This window comes from Sus scrofa, chromosome 2 (assembly GCF_054392235.1).
Source record: "Sus scrofa isolate SSC_HxYL_T2T_F1_AM1 chromosome 2, Sscrofa_HxYL_maternal_Yorkshire_Landrace_v2.0, whole genome shotgun sequence".
Taxonomy (NCBI): Eukaryota; Metazoa; Chordata; class Mammalia; order Artiodactyla; family Suidae; genus Sus; species Sus scrofa.
The window spans coordinates 157,544,170-157,563,304 of NC_139384.1; the positions used below are offsets into that span (position 1 = coordinate 157,544,170).

A 19,135-nucleotide genomic window follows, 5' to 3' on the forward strand; every position below is an offset into this window, starting at 1 on the left:
AAATGTGTACAAATTTGTTTCTCTCTTTGTTACAAAGCACCCACATGGTATCTTTATTTTGCCTGTTGACCCACAAAATCGAACATATGTACTATCTGGCTCATTGCAAAAAAAGTCTAAACAATATCCAGAAAGTCAACTCAGTCAAAGACACGGCAACAAAGTTATTTTTCTTATCAGGGCTATTATTTTTAGAGTGCAGTTTTGCAGAGCATAGGGTTTTTTACAAATTTTTGCATATTCCGCATATTTTGCAATAAAGTAGGAAAAACCCACAACAATGTCTGAGTGACAATCCCATTAGACCCTCCAGAAGCTCAACTGCTCACTTCAAGCTCAGGCTTAAACAGGCGGGACCAGCCTAGCTCTGTGTTCACCAGGGTCAGAAACACATCATTAATCACGACAGTCTGTCTATGCAGTAGAGCACAGTACCAAATACTCATTCATTACTCTCAGCCTTCCAGACTAAAACAGTGTAGTTCAGGTTCATTCTTCAAGCTAGATCTGCAAAATGAGAACAGTATCTCTGGGGTCATGATGACAGTTCTTCAGTTCTTTAGTTCTTTAGTTCAACCATTAACCTGTCCCACAAAACAAATCTAGGGAGCATATGCGTAAATCCTGAGTGCCGTCAAGCCTATTCCACAAAACAAAATGAGGTAACACATGCATCGGACCTGAATAAACCCTGGAAATAAGCGATGCTTACCATCACAGTAACAATAATGACAAATTTTAAATATGATAAAAGAAATAACAATAAAGTATCTTTTTAAAATTCGGGAACACCTGCAATAGGTATACAAAAGGGCATAAGAAATGGACTTTCCTAGCGTCCCTATTGTGGCTCATCAGCAACAAACCCAATGAGTACCCATGAGGACGAGGGTTTGATCTCTGGCCTTGCTCAGTGGGTTAAGGATCCAGTGCTGCCACAAGCTGCTAAGCAGGTCACAGATGTGGGTAGGATGTGGCGTAGTTGTGGCTGGGATGTAGGCGGGCAGCTGCAGTTCTGATTTTACCTCTAGCCTGGGAACTTCCATATGCTGTATATGTGGCCATAAAAAGCAAAAAAAAAAGAAAAAGAAATGGATTTTCCTGGACAATAGGATATATGCAGTCTCCTAAGCAATGCTATATAAGAGAGATGAAAAACAGAATAGCTCAATTTAAAATAGCATAACAGAGGCGCGTTTCTGTCATGGCTCAGCAGAAACGAATCTGACTAGGATCCATGAGGACACAAGTTCAATCCCTGGCCTCGCTCAGTAGGCTAAAGATCTGGCATTGCTGTGAGCTGTGGTGTAGGTCTCAGATGCAGCTCAGATCTGGCGTTGCTGTGGCTGTAGTGTAGGGCAGCAGCTGCAGCTCCGATTCGACCCCTAGCCAGGGAACCTCCATAGGTTGCAGGTGCAGCCCTCAAAACGCAAAAAAAAAAAAAAAAAAAATAGGCTAACAGAGGACCTTAGAACCCCTTTGCCTCATGGAAGCCTGTGCTCCCCCAAGTCCAGAGCTTGAAAAGCACAGTCAAAGACAAGCAGCAGCTCCCGAGCTCTGTGTCTTCTTCATCCACAACATCAGCACAACACTAATGGCTCTTTCCAAGGTTTGCGAGGATTAAATGAGTCAATGATTAAAAATTCTTTTTAGTGAGCAGCACATGGTAAGCACTCCATAAATATTAGCTATTATTCTTTCTCATTAAATAGTTGTCATACATATTTTATATACCGTAAATACTGTAATAATTATTTGCACTATATTTAGACTATAAGAGTTTTCCATGTTCTCACATATCCTTCATTGGTATATTTTTAATTTAATGGGCCACAAATGGCATTCCACTTTTCCTTTCATTTGGATTTATGTAATAATTAGTGAGGGTAATTATCTTCACATGCATTTGTTTATTAACCATATTTTTCAGGTTATGCCTGTTCGTAAGCCTCGTAGATACCCAGGGGGCATCTCCATGTTTTCTTTTTTTTTTTTTTTTTGTCTTTTTTTGCTATTTCTTGGGCCACTCCTGCGGCATAGAGAGGTTCCCAGGCTAGGGGTCTAATAGGAGCTGTAGCCACTGGCCTACGCCACAGCCACAGCAACGCGGGATCCGAGCCGCGTCTGCAACCTACACCACAGCTCACGGCAACGCCGGATCCTTAACCCACTGAGCAAGGGCAGGGACCGAACCCCCAACCTCATGGTTCCCAGTTGGATTCGTTAACCACTGAGCCACGACGGGAATACCTCCATGTTTTCTTAAAATTGATGTTGGTTCAAAGTGAAAAACAAGCTTACCTTTTGGGCGCCCTGTCTTAGGAAGGTGCTGGCAAAAGTTTCCAAAACGCAGTTGAGAAAACCAACCCCTGTGATGGAAATCTTGCCCTTCTGAATGAACTCTGTCCTGCAAAAAGCAAAAACATGCATCTTTGGTGTCACTCTACATTTGAATAGTCAAATTACAGGGATTTCCAACAGCATAATCACCACTCATAATCAACAAAAAATAATACCCACAGTAAAACTGCGTTTTAAAACAAAATATTTTGTTAAAAGGAAACGTACAGTTTATATAATGTTACAACATTCTTACTCAAATTAAAGAATATCTGAGTTGCTAAGAAAGTAGATTTTGAAAGTTCTCATCATAAACAGGAAAATTCTAACTATGTGAGGTAATGGATGTGTTAAGTAATATTATTGTGCTAATTATCTTGCAACACATACATATATCAAATCAGTATATTGTACACCTTAAACTTATACAATTAGATGCCAATTACATCTCAATAAAGCTAGAAAGAAGAAAATATATATGGGTGTATTATTCTAATTATAAAATACTGCAGAACACAGAATTTCTAGTTATACCTAACATATAATTCGATGATCAAACTGTGATAGGACAGTCAATAATCTTCAAGAATCTCTAGGTGACCCACAATAAATAAATTTGACTGATTTTAAGTAAATATTATATATTCTCATTGCATGCTCCGAAATGTCTTGTTAAAACTGAGTCTGAAACAATTATCAACTGGATGATTTTAGGTAAATCACCTACATCTTCTTAACTCTGTTTCCTCCATTGTAAATTGGTAACAATTATAGTATTCTCCTTTTATAACTACTGTCAGAAGTAAATGAATTCATACATATAACAGGAACATGAATGGTTCCTGATACACAATAAGGAAATTATTAAATGCTAACCACCATGAGAAAATAGAGACAGAGACAGGAAAAAAGTCTGGAATGACTCGTTTAATCCTCAATTAGAAAGGAAGGTGAAAGAAAAGAAACTCATGGACTTGGAGAATAGACCTGTGGTTGCCAAGGGATAGGGGGAGGGAGTGGGACGGACTGGGAATCTGGGGTTAATAGATACAAACTATTGCATTTGGAATGGAAAAGCAATGAGATTCTGCTGTACAGCACTGGGAACTACATCTAGTCACTTCTTTTTTTTTTTTTTTTTTTTGTCTTTTTAGGGCCACACCTGCAATGGAGGTTCCCAGGCTAGGGGTCGATTTGGAGCTGTAGCCACCAGCCTATGCCACAGCCACAGCAATGCGGGATCCTAGCTGCCTCTGTGACCTACACCACAGATCATGGCAACAGCAGATCTTTAACCCAGTGAGCGAGGCCAGGGATTGAATCTGTATCCTCATGGATGCTAGTCAGGTTTGTTAACCACTGAGCCATGACAGGAACTCCTATAACTAGTCACTTGCGATGGAGCATGATGGAGGATAATATGAGAAGAAGAATGTACATATGTATGTGTGACTGGGTCACTTTGCTGTAAAGTAGAAAATTGTCAGAACACTGTAAACCAACTATAATGGAAAAAATTAGTATCATTATTAAAAAAAGGGGGGGGAGGTGAGGAGTTCCCTGGTGGCCTATGGTTAAGGACTCGGTGCTATCACCACCACCACTCTGGCTCAGGTCTGATTCCTGGCCCAGCAACTTCTACATGCCATGAGCACAAGCAAAAAAAAAAAAAAAAAAAAAAAAAAAAAAAGGAAAAGAAAGAAAGGAAGGAGAGCCAGATTATATGTGCCACTAACCTATTTAAAGTTCTACCAAGATTAATTCAATATTATCTCCATTTCATAAAAGAAAGATTTGAATAGGATTTGAGAGTGATGCTAAAAAGACGGCAGAATAGGAAGCCCCAGGCCCTCATTCTGCCAGTGTGGGCCAAGCTGCCTTTCTGAAAAGTCCAAAAACCAGTTAAGAGACTATAGCACCTCAGACAAGTACAAAACCAAGCAGAGCCACATCAAAGTGGAAGAATGCTTGCTGCATGTACCTGTCATAGGCCCCATCCATCCAGCACAGCGCAGTGAATCAGGAAGAAGCTCCTAACGTCTGGCTTCTTCTTTGGGAGAAAAGAGAAGAGCAAAGTATACAGATAATATTTTGGCTTTTCAGGGAACTGCCCAGGAACTGGGTCCTGTCTTGGCTGACTCAGAATGTTGACGGGAACAGCAGTATACTTGGGATGTCTGGGGGCTGCTAAGAACAAAGGCAAGCCATGGTGGCTGATAGTGCTAGAGAAGCTGGAGTACCAAAGATAGACACCAGGGGGAGCAAGAGCATATGAGCTCTTAAAAAAGGAGCAGATCTTTTTAACCAGGAAACTACACACACAGGTCCAAAAAAGACACATCCTCAGAGCAAGTTTAAGAGCTCCTCTCCCCAAATCTCCACTCAGGCTGACAGGTGAAGGTCATCCCCTTGCAAGAAGCCAGTGTGCAGAGGCCGGGAGAGGTGGCTATCTTTTCAAATGCCCAAGACTCAGCAAGAGATCAAGAAGGAAACCAGGCCTCACCAAAATAACAAGACAAATCTCTAGAAACCAATCCTAAAGAAATACAGGTCTATGAAGTTACCAAAGAATGCAATATAACCACTTCGAAGATGTTCAATAAGCTAAAAGAAAACAGAGGTAGATAACCAAATGAAATCAAGAAAATGATGCATGAAAAAAATAGAATATCAATAAAGATAGAAACTAGTTCAAAAAAAAGAAAACAGAGATTCAAGACCTGAAGAATAAAATATTTGAACTGAAAAATTCACTAGAGGGGTTAAACACCAGATATGATCAAGCAGAAGAATCAGTGAACCTGAAGACAAGTCATCTGAAATTACTGCATCAGAGAGGAATGAAAAAAAGAAAAAAGAATGAAGAAAAGTAAAGACAGCCTAATGGACTTATAGACATCATCCAAGTGAGTCAATGTGGCACATATTAAAGGAGTGCCAGAAAGAGAGGAGAGGAAGAAAGGAGTAAAGAGCCTATGTAAAGAAATAATGGCAGGAAACTTCTCAAATCTGAGGAATAAAATGGACATCCAAATTCAAGAAGCTCAATGATGCTAAAAAGGATAAATCTAAAGAGACCCACATCAAGACTTTAAATTCAAATCATCAGATCACAAACAACGACAGAGAATCTTGAAAGCAGCAAGAAAAAAGCAACTCGTTACACACAAGAGAGCCCTCATAAAATGTTCAATGATTTCTCAGGAGAAATCTTGTAGGTCAGAAGAAATTGGAAAGATATATTCAAAGTGCAAAAACAAAACAAAACAAAACCCCTGCAAACTACGAATACCCTATTTTGTAAAACCATCCTTCAACGTGAAGGCAAGGGAGTTTCCCTGTGGTACAGTGGGTTAAGGATCTGGTGTTTTCACCGCTATGGCTCAGGTCACTGCTGTGGCAAAAGTTCAATCCCTGGTCCAGGAACGTCCACATGCTGTGTGTGTGGCCAAAGGAAAACAAAACAAAACAAAAACAGAAGGTGAAATTAAGACTTTCCCAGAAAAACAAAAGATGAGGGAATTCATCACCACAAGACTGAACTTTGCCTCATTCATTCACAAGTTCAACACACACGGAGTGAGCAGCTGCTATATGCTAAGCACCTTACTGGGTATGAGAAGCCCCCAGGGAAAGCCAGGGATCTGTCCTCCAGGATCTGACTGACTTGTGGGAAAGATAAATGGACAAGAGAATGAGTGTCACACCCGCAAGTGGAGGCAAAGCACTCCACCAGAGGAAAGCCACAAAGACTCAGATAAGAAAGTGTGGAGGAAAAAAGAATGTCTGAAGAGACACAAGTTATCTTAAAAGAGCCAATACTTAGTAAGGGGCTTGATAAATTCTTCCCATAAAAATGACCAAAGCATAAGATGAGTGTGGGAGCTTAGGAGCTAAGGACGAAGACCAGATTACAAATGGTTTTCCCAGGCTGAGGAATTTAGACTTTATCCTGAAGGCAAGAAGGGTGTCTCACCTGAGGCCACTTAATAACAGGCAGAGATTAACAGTAACAAGTGCACCACTGACTGAAAGGCTTGTTGCCATTTGTTAATGCTTTTTAGATGACCTCCTATCTCCCATTTTCAGCACAGTGCCTACACACAGTGAGTTCAATGAGCATTTGTTAAATGGATAAATAAATATTAAATTTCTTTACAATCAAAAATACTCAACGACAGCAAAAAAAAAAAAAAAAAAAAAAAAAAAAAAAAAAAAAAAAAAAACCCTACCTATCACTATGGAAAGGAAATGGGAGCCACAGCTCCCATATGTGTATGTGGGAATGTGTGCACATGTCTATATGAGCACATCTTCTAACGCCAAGAAATATCCTGAGAAAATTAACAAATAACAAGTGCTGGAGGGTGCAGAAAAGGGAACCCTCCTACACTGTGGGTGGGAATGTAAAATGATACAACCACCATGGAAAACAGTATGGAGGTGCCTCGGAAAACTAAATATAGAACTACCATACCATCCAGCAATCCCACTCCTGGGCATATATCCAGACAAAACTCTAATTCAAAAAGACACACGCACCCCTATGTTCACAGCAATACTATTCACAAGAGCCAAAACACGGAAACCTAAATGTCCATCGACAGATGAAGAGATTAAGATGTGGTAAGTATATGTGATGAAATACTGTCCAGCCATAAAAAAGGACGAAATAATGCCATTTGCAGAAACATGAATGCAACTAGAGATTCTCATACTAAATGAAGTTAAGTCAGAAAGAGAAAGACAAATACCACATGATATCACTTTTATGTGGAATCTAAAATATGGCACAAATGAACCTATCTGCAGAACAGAAACAAGACACCCAGACATGGAAAACAGACTTGTGGCTGCCAAGTGGGAGGGGGAAGAGGCGGGATGGACGGGGAGTTTGGGGTTGGCAGACGCAAACTATGATATTCAGAATGGATAAGCAATGAGGTCCTGCTGTATAGCACAGGGGACCATCCATCACTTGTGAGGGAACATGACAGAAGATAATATGAGAAAAAGAATGTATAATATATATATATATATATGCATAACTGGGTCACTTTGCTGTATAGCAGAAATTGACAGAACATTGTAAATTAACTACAATAAATTTTTTAAAAAAGAAAGCTGCTAAATCAAACTAAAAAAAAGAAAGAAATATATTGAGAAAATTATGAAACCAAAAGGCTATGGTTTGGGTAATCACCTTCTTTTTTTTTTTTTTTTTTTTTTTTTGCCATTTCTAGGGCCACTCCTGCGGCATATGGAGGTTCCCAGGCAAAGGGTCTAATCGGAGCTGTAGCCGCCGGCCTACGCCAGACCCACAGCAACTTGGGATCTGAGCCACGTCTGCAACCTACACCACAGCCCATGGCAACGCCGGATCCTTAACCCACTGAGCAAGGCCAGGGATCGAACCCGCAACCTCATGGTTCCTAGTCGGATTCGTTAACCATTGCGCCACAATGGGAACTCCTGAGTAATCACCTCTTAATTAGTCCTTCTCTCTAATTCTTCTACATGGAGATCATGAACCCTGTAAAAGAAAGCTTCCAGAACACTCCTCTTCCTCTCCAGCCCACCTGCCCAACACACACACACAGAGGTATCCAAGCCAGTCTGACATAAAGAGTCTAGGCCAAAAGTCAGTCTGAGCAAAGCCATTTCCACCTTTTAGATTTAAGTCGATTGAAAATGACTTGTTTGTGGAAAACTATATCCCAGTGACACCAATCTTTCCTGTCTTTGTTCCCGATTAGTCGGAGTAGAATTTTACGGTGATTTTAATATTTTAAAATGAAGAGTTCAGCAGTCTTGCACTCTTGGGAGAAACGCCCTCTTCAGTCCGCAAAGAAAATGCAGGTGAGGGATTACCAAGAGTCTCACTTATATCACATTCTAACCCATATTTCTTTCCACCACTTTTGGGAGAAGGAAGGGCTCAGAAAATCACTCTCGGGCTTTGCCCACATATCAGAGAAGAACAGAGCAGGAAAGCAGGGTCATGCCCTTGCCATCAACGAGATGAGAGTTTATCCTATTACATTTTAAGACTGCCAAAGAAGGAAATGTACACGCTCTCTTGATAACTCACTGACAAAGCCCACCACACATTCCTTCTTAATACACATAGCCAACCTAAATCCCTCAGGCTAGATAAGCCTCCACTTAAGTTCCAACACAAAACACAGCAGCTTACAACAACTTACTGTTTAATTTCAGCTTATTTAAAAAAAAAAAAAAGAAAGAAAGAGAAAAGATGAGGTAGATGGAAGCACAGACTGAGAGACAAATGGACAGTGCTGGAATATGAACAGACTCACTGGGCTTTAGATCTAGGTGTTATTCACTTTCTTCTTTTGACTGATTTTCTTCTGTACCCAGTATACCCATGTATTACTTGGCGATCACCAAAAAATATGACTAATAAGCCCCTGAGGATCTCTTTTATATAAATAAAAAGTTATTCCTTGAAAGTGTCTGTGCTACCAAGAACCATTTTCAGCAAAGGTATATGGTAATGTCTGACTTGTCCTTCATTTAAAGTCGCATTCAATCACCTCTGGGCGCTGCTTTTCCCACACTGTGTGACTCCAGTGCTCTTGCCTTTTGTCCTAAGACTTTCTCCTGCCCCCAAGCTTTAAGTGTTTGACGTCTCACTCAAGAGATGGAAAGATGATTCAAGTTTCCCTACACCTGTCTTATCTCTGTTAAGCCTAAAGGAATGACTGCATCCCTTTACGGTGAGATAGGTGAGACACCCTCAGGGTCCCACCCAGTTTGGAAAAAGCTGTATCGTAACTGCATTACGTCTCAGACACTGCAATATCTTCTAAGAATGTTACCCTTAACATGTTGTCTCTCTTTTACACACGAGGAAAGGGTGGCAAAGAGAAGATAACTTGCCTGAGGTCACAACGTGACCTCCGATTCACATCTACCGCCTCAACGCCTAGTCCTGCTCCTGCCTCAGTGAATAATATAACCACTGTCCTCGTCCATGAGACGAGAAATCTCAGCAACAGGTTATATGGTTCCTTTTGGCATCAGTGCCTTCACTCATCACCAGATTGTGTTTATTTGACTTCTGATGGCCCTCGACAGTCCATCATTCTCTTCCTAGCTGCTCCTACCGTCTGGGTTCAGCGCAGCACTTTCTCTCTCAAGGAGCATCAACACTGCCTCCCAAAAGGGTCCTTGCCCCCAGTGTGGACTCCCCATAATCCGCACAGCCCCCAGTCAGCTTCCTAAGCACACCTTGATCTTGTCACTGTTTCCTAAGGCACAGAGAAGAAAACCTGAGTGCTCAGTGGAGAGTTGTCCATGTTGCTGCCTGTACCTGTTGTTTGTTCCGTTTTCATTGCTGCATACTGTTTTAGTGCTTGAAAATACTCCAAATTATTGATCCACTCTACTGAAGATGGACATTTAATATGGACTCCGTTTAGAGCTATGTCCAGCGCTGTAAAGGAAATATTTCTAATGCATCCAGCTACACAGGTGCACCTGTGCATGAGTGTCTCTAGAGTGTCCAGAGTGTCTGCGTCACAGGACATGCACAGTTTCTGACTTTAATTTTTAAAATGCCATGTTTTCCTGAATGGTTATACCTCTATTTTTTTCATGGCATCATTTCCATCTGCACTGATGAACACATAGTAGGAAATCAATAAGGAATCAGGAACAGAAGGATGGAAAGGAGGAGGAAGGGGAGGGAAGAGGCAAGGAAGAAGCAAACAAAGAGGAGAAATTTCTAGTTCATCTCAATACTTTTGTCAGGGAAACTGAACCATCTCAGGAGATCCACCTGCTGGTGTCAGTAGGGGGCAGCCTTCGCCTGGCTGGGATAAGCCACCACGGTATCTGGAAAATTTTGTTCAAAGCAGCTCACTCACTCACAGAGGGCCTATATCTGAGTCACATCCACCGCTCCGTCCATGGGCAGAAAATTCAGAGCACAATGGATCATGACAGAGAGCACGGCTCAAACCTAGGAACATCTTTGTGAAAGTGAATGGCAGTCTATGCAATCAGTCTCCTAGTTCGGGGTCATTTAAAAATGTGTTTCCTTCTGAATTTGGGAAAATAAAAGAGTTCAGAGGAAATACAGATCAGGAATTAATCCCCAGAGCGTGCAGCCACCAGCTCGGAATCCCCAAAACAGCGTTTTCCAGGACAGCAAAAGCTCTTAATGAGACCCTCCCTGTCCCTGAATCATTAACTGGGTGGGTATGGGAAATACTGCCTAATGGTTTTCACGATGGGAATTTAATGAAAGTGTCTGCGAGGAGGAAGAAAGCATCCATGGATATGTCGTGATGACACCTCAGTTCTCATCAGGATGTTTTCAGCATTCTCCTGTGACAGACAGAGGGGTGGCCCCAAGGCACAGGCCAGGTCTGTGGCTCAGACCGCCTGCTCGTGCCCTGGCTAACTCCCTGAGCCCAACACTGCTGGGGAGCACCCCGCCCGCGTGCACCCCGCCACGCCCGAACACCTTACCAAATCCACCACAGAACCGTGCATCCCCCGGGGCCCAAAGCAATTCTCAGGCTTCTCAATAAGCACTAAGCAGTCTTTAGCCTGAACACAAACACACATAATTATATATGCGCCCCACCTATTTTATATTTATACTAAATATATATACTTGTACAGGGCATGACTGAAGCACAGGGTTCCTGGAGTCAGGTGATTTGAACACACGTCTCACACGGAATGGGGACCCGCCCCCGTAGGCATGCTCCCGAAGCCCGGTCCCCTCTGTAAAATGGTTCATCACACCTACTCAAAGGTCGTTTCAAAGGTGAGTACGGTAAGCTGTGCAACGCACTCAAGGTAAGGGGGGGCGCATTCGATAAACGTCGACAATCCTAACACTGGTAGTGATAATGCTGCTTAGTCCTCCCATCCGGGTGACTCCCGTTTGCAGAAAGAGAAGCATGGTGTCTGAGAAGGCAAATGCCCAGCAAACTCCAACACATCTCCACTTCATTAGCATCTAGGCGGCACTCGATGGTCATAAACCACCTGGCAGTGAGTCCCTCCCCGCCGCAGCGGCATTCGAGGTCCATGAAGCTCCAGAACCTGCCATCTTCCAGTCTCCTCTCCCCACACAGCACAGTGGCTAGAGAGCCAAACACCCTGCCAGCTTCCAAAGCCTCCCCAGAGCCCTTCCCCTCGGAGCTGCGCTCTTTTAACCCCTGCCAGGACCACTGGCTGGCTGTCTAGATGACCAACCATGAGCCTAAGCAGGAAGGAAGTAAATGGTGAATCTCGGGAGCCTGGCGGCCCAGGGCAGGCATCTGTTGCAGGGCAGGGTGGCCGAGTCCCTGAAAACACAGTGTTCGTTCTCATGATCTATCTTATTTAACAGCCTATCGTGGAGAAGCACCATAGTAAGTCTTCCACATACACACACTTCAGTTCATTCTCACCATCTATCTAATGAGATAGGTAATATTAGCCCCATTATACAGATGGAAAAAACTGAGGTTCAGAGAAGGAAATCTGCTAAAGTCACACAAAGTTAAGTGTCAGGCCCACTTTTTAAATCCATATATTTAACCTCAGCTCCTATGTCCCTTCCCACAATCCTGTCACCTAGAAAAGTGCCGACTCGGTGAAAGCTTACGGGCATCCTTCAAAAAACCCAAGTTTGTGAACTGTTCCAGCTGGAAGCTAGTCTCAGGATACGGGGCCCACCATGCATTCCGTTCTTGCTGGCTTCGAGGATGTGTGACCTGCGGGGAGGCACAGGGCTCAGCTATCAGAAGGGCTACAGGCTTAGTTAAATGCTCCATGGCCACTGTTTCAAAATTCTTAACTCTTCGAACAGGGGTCTCTGCATTTGCATTTTTCAGTAGCTCCTCCAAATTATGTCGCTGTTCCTGTTTCCATTTCAAACGTGGTCTACTCAACACTGCCATCTGCCAAGTCCCTGGGAAGTTTTCTCAGAGGCTTCAAAATGCAGACTTCAGTTGAGCAATACCTAATAAAAGCTTCAAACACAGGCAAACCTACATCTACCTCTAATAATGGGGTCTCAGGAGAGGACACAGGCCAGTCTGTAAAGATACTCATCACATCACTGTTTATAACAGCATATGATGGCAAATAATGCCACACCCAATAATTAGGACACTGAATAAAACATACTAGAATAACTTTATCTAATAAATACATCTGAGCATCTATTTTTGAAAAATCATTTTAACATGACACATTTAATAAGGAAAGACGGTCCCAAGTGTGATGTTAAACTAATGTAAAAGTCAGAACACCATGCACAGTATGATTTCATGTGTGTAAAAATGATTTTTCTGCAGAAGGAGTAAATACATTGTAGCAAGTGCAACTGGCTCCTTCCCAGGAAGGCTACACCCCAATGGGAAAAGAACAAACTAAACTGCTGATACACCAGACCAAGCTCCTAGACACAATGTTAAGAAAACAAAAACCCAAAACACACAAACACAACTGAGTACACACACTACATGATTCCATCCCCCATGAAGCTCACCAAGAGTCAAAACTCATCTGCAAGGATGGCCTCAGAACGCTGGCTCCCTCTGAGGTCACCGACCAGAAAGAGCCCAGACCTGGAGAGGGCATGAAAAAGTTCTGCTTTTTCTCCTTTGTGTCTTGTAACCATCCTGCAATGAACATGTAATACGCATGGGCAAAAAAAAAGAGGAACCTTTTTTAAATGCGGTAATAAAGAATACTTGGAGTAAACTCATCCAGACGAGACCAGAGTAAAGCCAGAGGTTTCCTATGTTCAGACATGGGACTGTTGCATCTTCCCAGAGCAGAAGGGAGAATCAAACAGAACAAGCTAATAAGAATTTCCACCTAGATTTCTCTCAGACACAGATGAACTAGAAGAGCCTCCACCTCCAGCACAGAAAATGTCTCAAAATGCAGCTGTGAATGCAAACCAGGAAAAAGAACTCAGCTTGTCACTTCTTCTTCTCTCTTTTTTTGTTTTTTGGCATTTCTTGGGCTGCTCCTGCAGCATATGGAAGTTCCTAGGCTGGGGGTTGAATCGGAGCTGTAGCCACCAGCCTACGCCAGAGCCACAACAACGTGGGATCCGAGCCGCATCTGCGACGTACACCACAGCTCACGGCAGTGCCAGGTCCTTAAGCCACTGAGTGAGGCCAGGGATCAAACCTGCAACCTCATGGTTCCTAGTCAGATTTGTTAACCACTGAGCCACGATGGGAACTCCTTGTCACTTCTTTTTTCTGTCTCTTTGCTTAACGGCTGAGACTCTGACACCTATTAGAAAGATGGTGACCAAGCCCCCAGGCATTGATCCTCAACCTGACAGAGATCCTGGCACTAGGAGACTGTCGCCAGGTGCCTGGCTAGGGTCCCAAGATTTTCAAGTTGTTCAACATGGCATCAATTCTTGGTTGACAAAATATGGTAATTTTTAACCTGAACTTCTTACTGTGGAAAGAAGGAAAGGAAAGCAGGAAGGAATGAAAGAAGGAAGGAAGGAGAAAGATAATGAAAGAAGAAAGGGGGAGGGAGGAAAGAAAAGAAAGAAAGAGGGAAGGGAGAGAGACAGGAAAAAAAAAAAGAAAGAAAAAGAGGAAAGAATGAAGGAAATTAAACTGGCATCTCTGCTCCATAAGAGAGTCAAGAAGAGTTCAGCAAAATTTTGCTAAACGTTTCAGCAGGATTATTTCTGCCAAAAAACATTTACTATTTTCTGAAGAGTCAGATTATCAGCTGGTCATGCTTTATAAGATTAAGAGGAACTTAGCACAAAACAAAGTTCCAAAAGCAGTGCCAGCTGTATGTCTGCTTCCCACTGGAAGCCCGGGACCCGGACCACTATCAGCGGTTCCCAAATCTGACGGCTCAACAGACTCACTGAGAAAACATTAAACATACTGAGTCCCAGGAGCCTACGAAACTAAAATCACCACAGTGAATCCAGTTTAAACTCCCCCCAAGCCCTGCACGAACGCACACCTCAAAACCGAAGAGCAAAGGAGGATGGGAGGAAAAAAAACATTCCATACGCATTCACTAAGCTATTTCAAAAAGCACTTACTTGCAAATGGCACAGAATGTTCTCTTGGCTCACCATCGCTGTCTCCAGTTCCGTCATCAGCTCCATTTGCAATACAACAGCTTTACTCTATTTTTCAAAGTCAGTACCTTTTAGGAACCAGGCCACTTTGAAATCACCATTTATTCACCATTAGTTCCAACAACAACCCGCATTATCCCGCGCCTCAGAGTCCTCAAGTGCAGAGCGCTGCCAGGTATTATCTCATTAAATCTTCACACTGCTCCGTGAGGGCGCTCGGGCCAGCTCCATCCCTTTTCCCAGCGCACAATGGCACTTAAGAGACCAAGCAGCCAACACCAGAAGACAATTAGCCACATTACTGGGTTCAAGAAGATTCCCTCTAGCTCAAATGTCCTTCCAAACCCTAGGGCACTGTCCCATCTGCACGTGCCTCTCCTGCCGGTTCCCTGTCTTTTCACTGCCCTCCCCACATTCCCTTTCCGGCCCCCAAGCATGACCTGCCGTTCACGCAGCAAACAGCCACGGAGCCTCCTCTGTGAGCCCAGCACTGTGCTAGACACGGAGGCTCAGCAGGATGGGAAGAGAAGACTGATCCCAGGGACACAAATGCATCTTCTGCTGGGCAGTCTTAGTGAGCGAAAAGGAAGGCTCCTGCCCAGATGTCACAGTCACAGAGACGGCCTTTGTGTCCCATGTTCAGGAATAGTCTGCGGGCTCTGCTAATTGTCTCGTCACCCACTGGTGCGCTGGAAATCAAGGTCAATAACGACGGGGAGTCCTGTCTGGGTTGAATACAGTGGCTTTTATTCAGGCTGTGAAGGAACTAACCCCTCAAGCCCTTTATCATTATGACCGAGCTCAGAAACAATTCCTAAGGTGGTAAAGCCAGAACATTTTAATACTTCACTGAAAACAAGTTTAGATGTCAACTAAAAAGGCTACTGCCAAGAGTTCCCCTCGTGGCTCAGCAGAAACAAATCTGACTAGGAACCATGAGGTTGCAAGTTCGATCCCTGGCCTTGCTCAGTGGGTTAAGGATCTGGCGTTTCAGTGAACTGTGGTGCAGGTTGCAGACTCGGCTCGGATCCCGCGTTGCTGTGGCTGTGGTGTAGGCAGGCAGCGGTAGCTCCGATTCAACCCCTAGCCTGAGAACTTCCATATGCCACAGGTATGATCCTAAAAAGCAAAAAAAAAAAAAAAAATTTTAGAAAAGCCACTGCCAAACACAAAGAAGTCAACAAACTATCAAATTTGCTCCTGAGGAAAAAATACATCAGAGTAGGGAAAAAGCAGAGTGCAAAAATGTCCAATAGGAGTTTCCGCTGTGGCACAACGGGATCAGTGGTGTTTCTGGAATGCTGGAACACAGGTTCAATTCCCAGCCAGGCACAATGGGTGAAAGGGTCTGCTGTCGCCACAGACACAGCATAGATCGCAACTGTGCCTCAGAACGGCTCCCTGGTCGGGGAACTCCACGTGCCGCAGGACGGCAAAAAAGAAAAAACACAGAGTCCAACAATCAGCCCTTTGAAAAATGCAAGTGGTATTATTTGAGACTTGGGATGTTTTAATCCAGAAATTAAAAAAATAAAAACTGAAAATGGAATATACCTTATTTAACAGAACAAAGAATATTCGTATGAGTAACTTCAAAAACAATGAAAACTTACTGAACCAAGAACAGCTGCTCATCCTCTTCACTTAATCTATGTGTAAAGTTTGATCTTGGCTTTTCTGTTTATTTTACCATATTCCAGGAGGGATTTCTTTGGGATTTTATAAATGTTGAATCAACATAACCAAGGTTATTAACACACATTCGACAAGGCTGAGTATTTCTAGATTTCAGAAATAAGGTTTGAGGGCATCGCTGGATAAGCAGAAGCTCTGAGACAGGGGAAGGGGAAGTCATGGGCCATCAAGATGCTGAGCAGGGGAGCGCGGTCCTGTCACTCCGAAGAAACCCAGCTCTGCGACTTCATGAACAGAATTAGTCTCCGCTGACAGGGACAACTTAAATCTTGCTTCAAGATAACAGAAACGTTTTTATTTACCACCAAAACACACAGTTCTGGTGAAAGGGCAAAGCCCAAGAAAATAGTTTTACAAGATGAGTGTGTGTTAAAATTACATGACTTGGAGAAGTCAATGCTACTAAAGCCAAATCAAGCACATTTCAGCTACACTGCCACACGGTACAATAAAAATCTATTTGCTGTAAGGAAAAGAACCAGAAAATGACAAACGAATGTATTTTAACATCTAGAAGCAAACACAAAATAGCAAGAAATGAATGAGCTTATAATTTGGAATGGAAGGTTTCAGAGGGCAGAAACCATAACTTTTCACTCTGAAAAACCTAAAAGCACACACTCCATTCTCCACTTTCAAACACAAATGCCCCGTATCCTGCTCTACATCATAAACAAGGCACATTCCCACAAGAGCCGACTTTTAATGTTGTTACGTTGGAGTAAGATTCATTTTCCTATTCTTTGATTTGGCCCAAGTGTGCCTAAGCCACGCAGCACATTCTCTGACTCCGGAAACGTGGGCAGTTCCCCAGAGCAGGGAGCATGACAGCCCTGGGTCTCAGCCACAGTCTCAGCTGCAGTCTCAGCAGGAACCAAGGAGAGATCCCCAAGCCGGGTGCATTCGGACCATGCCAAATGCTTGCACTGACCTGCCTGATAGGCTCTCCAGTGCTGAAATCTCACTCTGAAACCGAAAGAGAAAGGGACTCATGACTCTCAAAGTGAGGGGCTTGGTGGCCCCAGACAGCACGTGCTGAGGACATGCAAAATCGCAGCGTGGAACATCTTCCCACAGCATAATGGTAATAACAACAAACACTGACTCTATAATAAAAGAGCACACATTTGGGATTAGAATCTAAAGTCACATGAATTGTTTGGAGTTCCCACTGTGGCATCGTGGGTTAAGAACCCAACTGCAGTGGCTTAGGTCGCTGTGGAGGCATGGGTTCGATCCTTGGCCCAGCACAATGGGTTGATGGATCTGGCGCGGAGCCACAGGGAAGTGACCCCACCCCCAGCTCCTGGAGCAGATCCCGACTGGTTGGGCCCGTCAAGCCCACATCAGCCTCTGATAATCCGCCCAGAGGGAGTGGGTGGGAAAAAAAATGGATACGCAGGAAAAGGTAGAGCCAAAAGAACAACTATGAAACCACAGTGGTTTGGTTATGAGACCGGGCAGTGTCGTGGCCAACAGCCTCGATTCTGGAGCCAAACTGCCTGGGTTTGAATCTGACTCTGACACTGACTGGCCATCTGTGCTAGCTTAACCTGCCTAACTTCTCTAAGCCTCAGGCTGTAAAGAAGATAATAACAGGGGATAGTTCCAACTTCATAAGAACTCACAGGGTTGCTGTGACGATTCAATGAATATATACATAAAAATTCATGTATATGTCAAGCACTTAGAAGAGCCAAGCACATACTAAACATAGAAATGGTGGCTGGAATCATGTGTGTCAGGGTGTCTATAAATTACTGTAGAAGGTGGCCTGACTGGTATGGGAGAAGGGACAGAATAAGGATAGAAGGACTTCTCTGAGGCATGGAGTGCCAAGCTGGATTTCGGAAAAATTAAGTGCAAACACCACACCGACGCATCTTCTGAAAAGGATGTAAACTCCATTCCCTAAGAACTGCAGGAGAAACTGTCCGCTGAAGTTAACACAGGAAGAGGGCATATGAGAAGTACCCAGCTGTGAGTTTTTATCATAAATGGATGTTGGACCTTGTCCAATGCTTTTTCTGCATCTATTGAGATGATCATGTGGGTTTTGACTTTTCTTTTGTTAATGTGGTGTACAATGTTGATTTATTTGCATATGTTGAACCATCCTTGTGCACCTGGGATGAATCCCAGCTGGTCGTGGTGAACAATCTTTTTGATATGTTGTTGGATTCGGTTGGCTAAAATTCTGTTGAGAATTTTTGCGTCTATATTCATCAAAGATATTGACCTATAGTTTTCTTTTTGGTGGTATCTTTGTCTGATTTTGGAATGAGGGTGATGGTAGGTAGCTTCATAGAATGTCTTTGCAAGTGTTCCTTCTTCTTCAACCTTTTGAGAAAGTTAAGGAGGATGGGCACCAGTTCCTCTTTGTATGTTTGGTAGAATTTACCTGTGAAGCCATCTGGTCCTGAACTTTTATTTGTAGGGAGTGTTTTTATGACATATTCAAGTTCATTTCTAGTGATCGGTCTGTTCAGTTGTTCTATTCCTTCTTGATCCAGTTTTGGCAGGCTGTAAGAATCTAGAAAGTTCTCCATTTCTTCCAGATTGTCAAATTTGTTGGCATATAATTGTTCATAGTATTCTCGCATGGTTTTTTGTATTTCTGCAGTATCCGTTGTGATTTCTCCTTTTTCATTTTTTATTTTGTTTATTTGCGTTCTTTCTCTCCTCTTCTTAATGAGTCTAGCCAGAGGTTTATCAGTTTCATTTACCTTTTCAAAGAACCAGCTCTTGGTTTTTTTCTATTGTTTTTTGAATCTCTATTTTATTGATTTCCTCTTTGATCTTTATGATTCCCTTCCTTCTGCTGACTTTATGGTTTTTTTGTTCTTTTTTCTAATTCATTTAGGTGGTGGGTTAAGTTGTCAATTTGATCTTTCTTCTTTTTTGAGGAAGGTCTGTATTCCCTCTGAGCACTGCTTTTGCGGCGTCTCATAGACTTTGAGTGGTTGTGTCTTCATTATGATTTGTCTCAAGGTA

General features: G+C 43.0%; 1 protein-coding gene across 6 annotated transcripts in view; it reads right to left on the bottom strand.

The window, feature by feature from the left end:
* PRELID2 (PRELI domain containing 2) overlaps positions 1 to 19,135 on the bottom strand; it is an 81,782-nt gene that overhangs the window by 35,026 nt on the left and 27,621 nt on the right. For 3 of the 6 annotated variants that reach the window (XR_014838976.1, XM_005661780.4, XM_021084956.2), the window contains one exon: positions 2,302 to 2,407. Coding sequence is in view for 5 of the 6 variants with exons in the window: in XM_005661780.4 (XP_005661837.1) it covers positions 2,302 to 2,407 (106 nt within the window). In the remaining variant the exon portion in view is untranslated. Of the gene's footprint in view, positions 1 to 178; positions 508 to 2,301; positions 2,408 to 19,135 lie in introns of those variants that run through there. The other 3 variants (XM_003124063.7, XM_085014917.1, XM_021084958.2) reach the window with 3 other exon arrangements.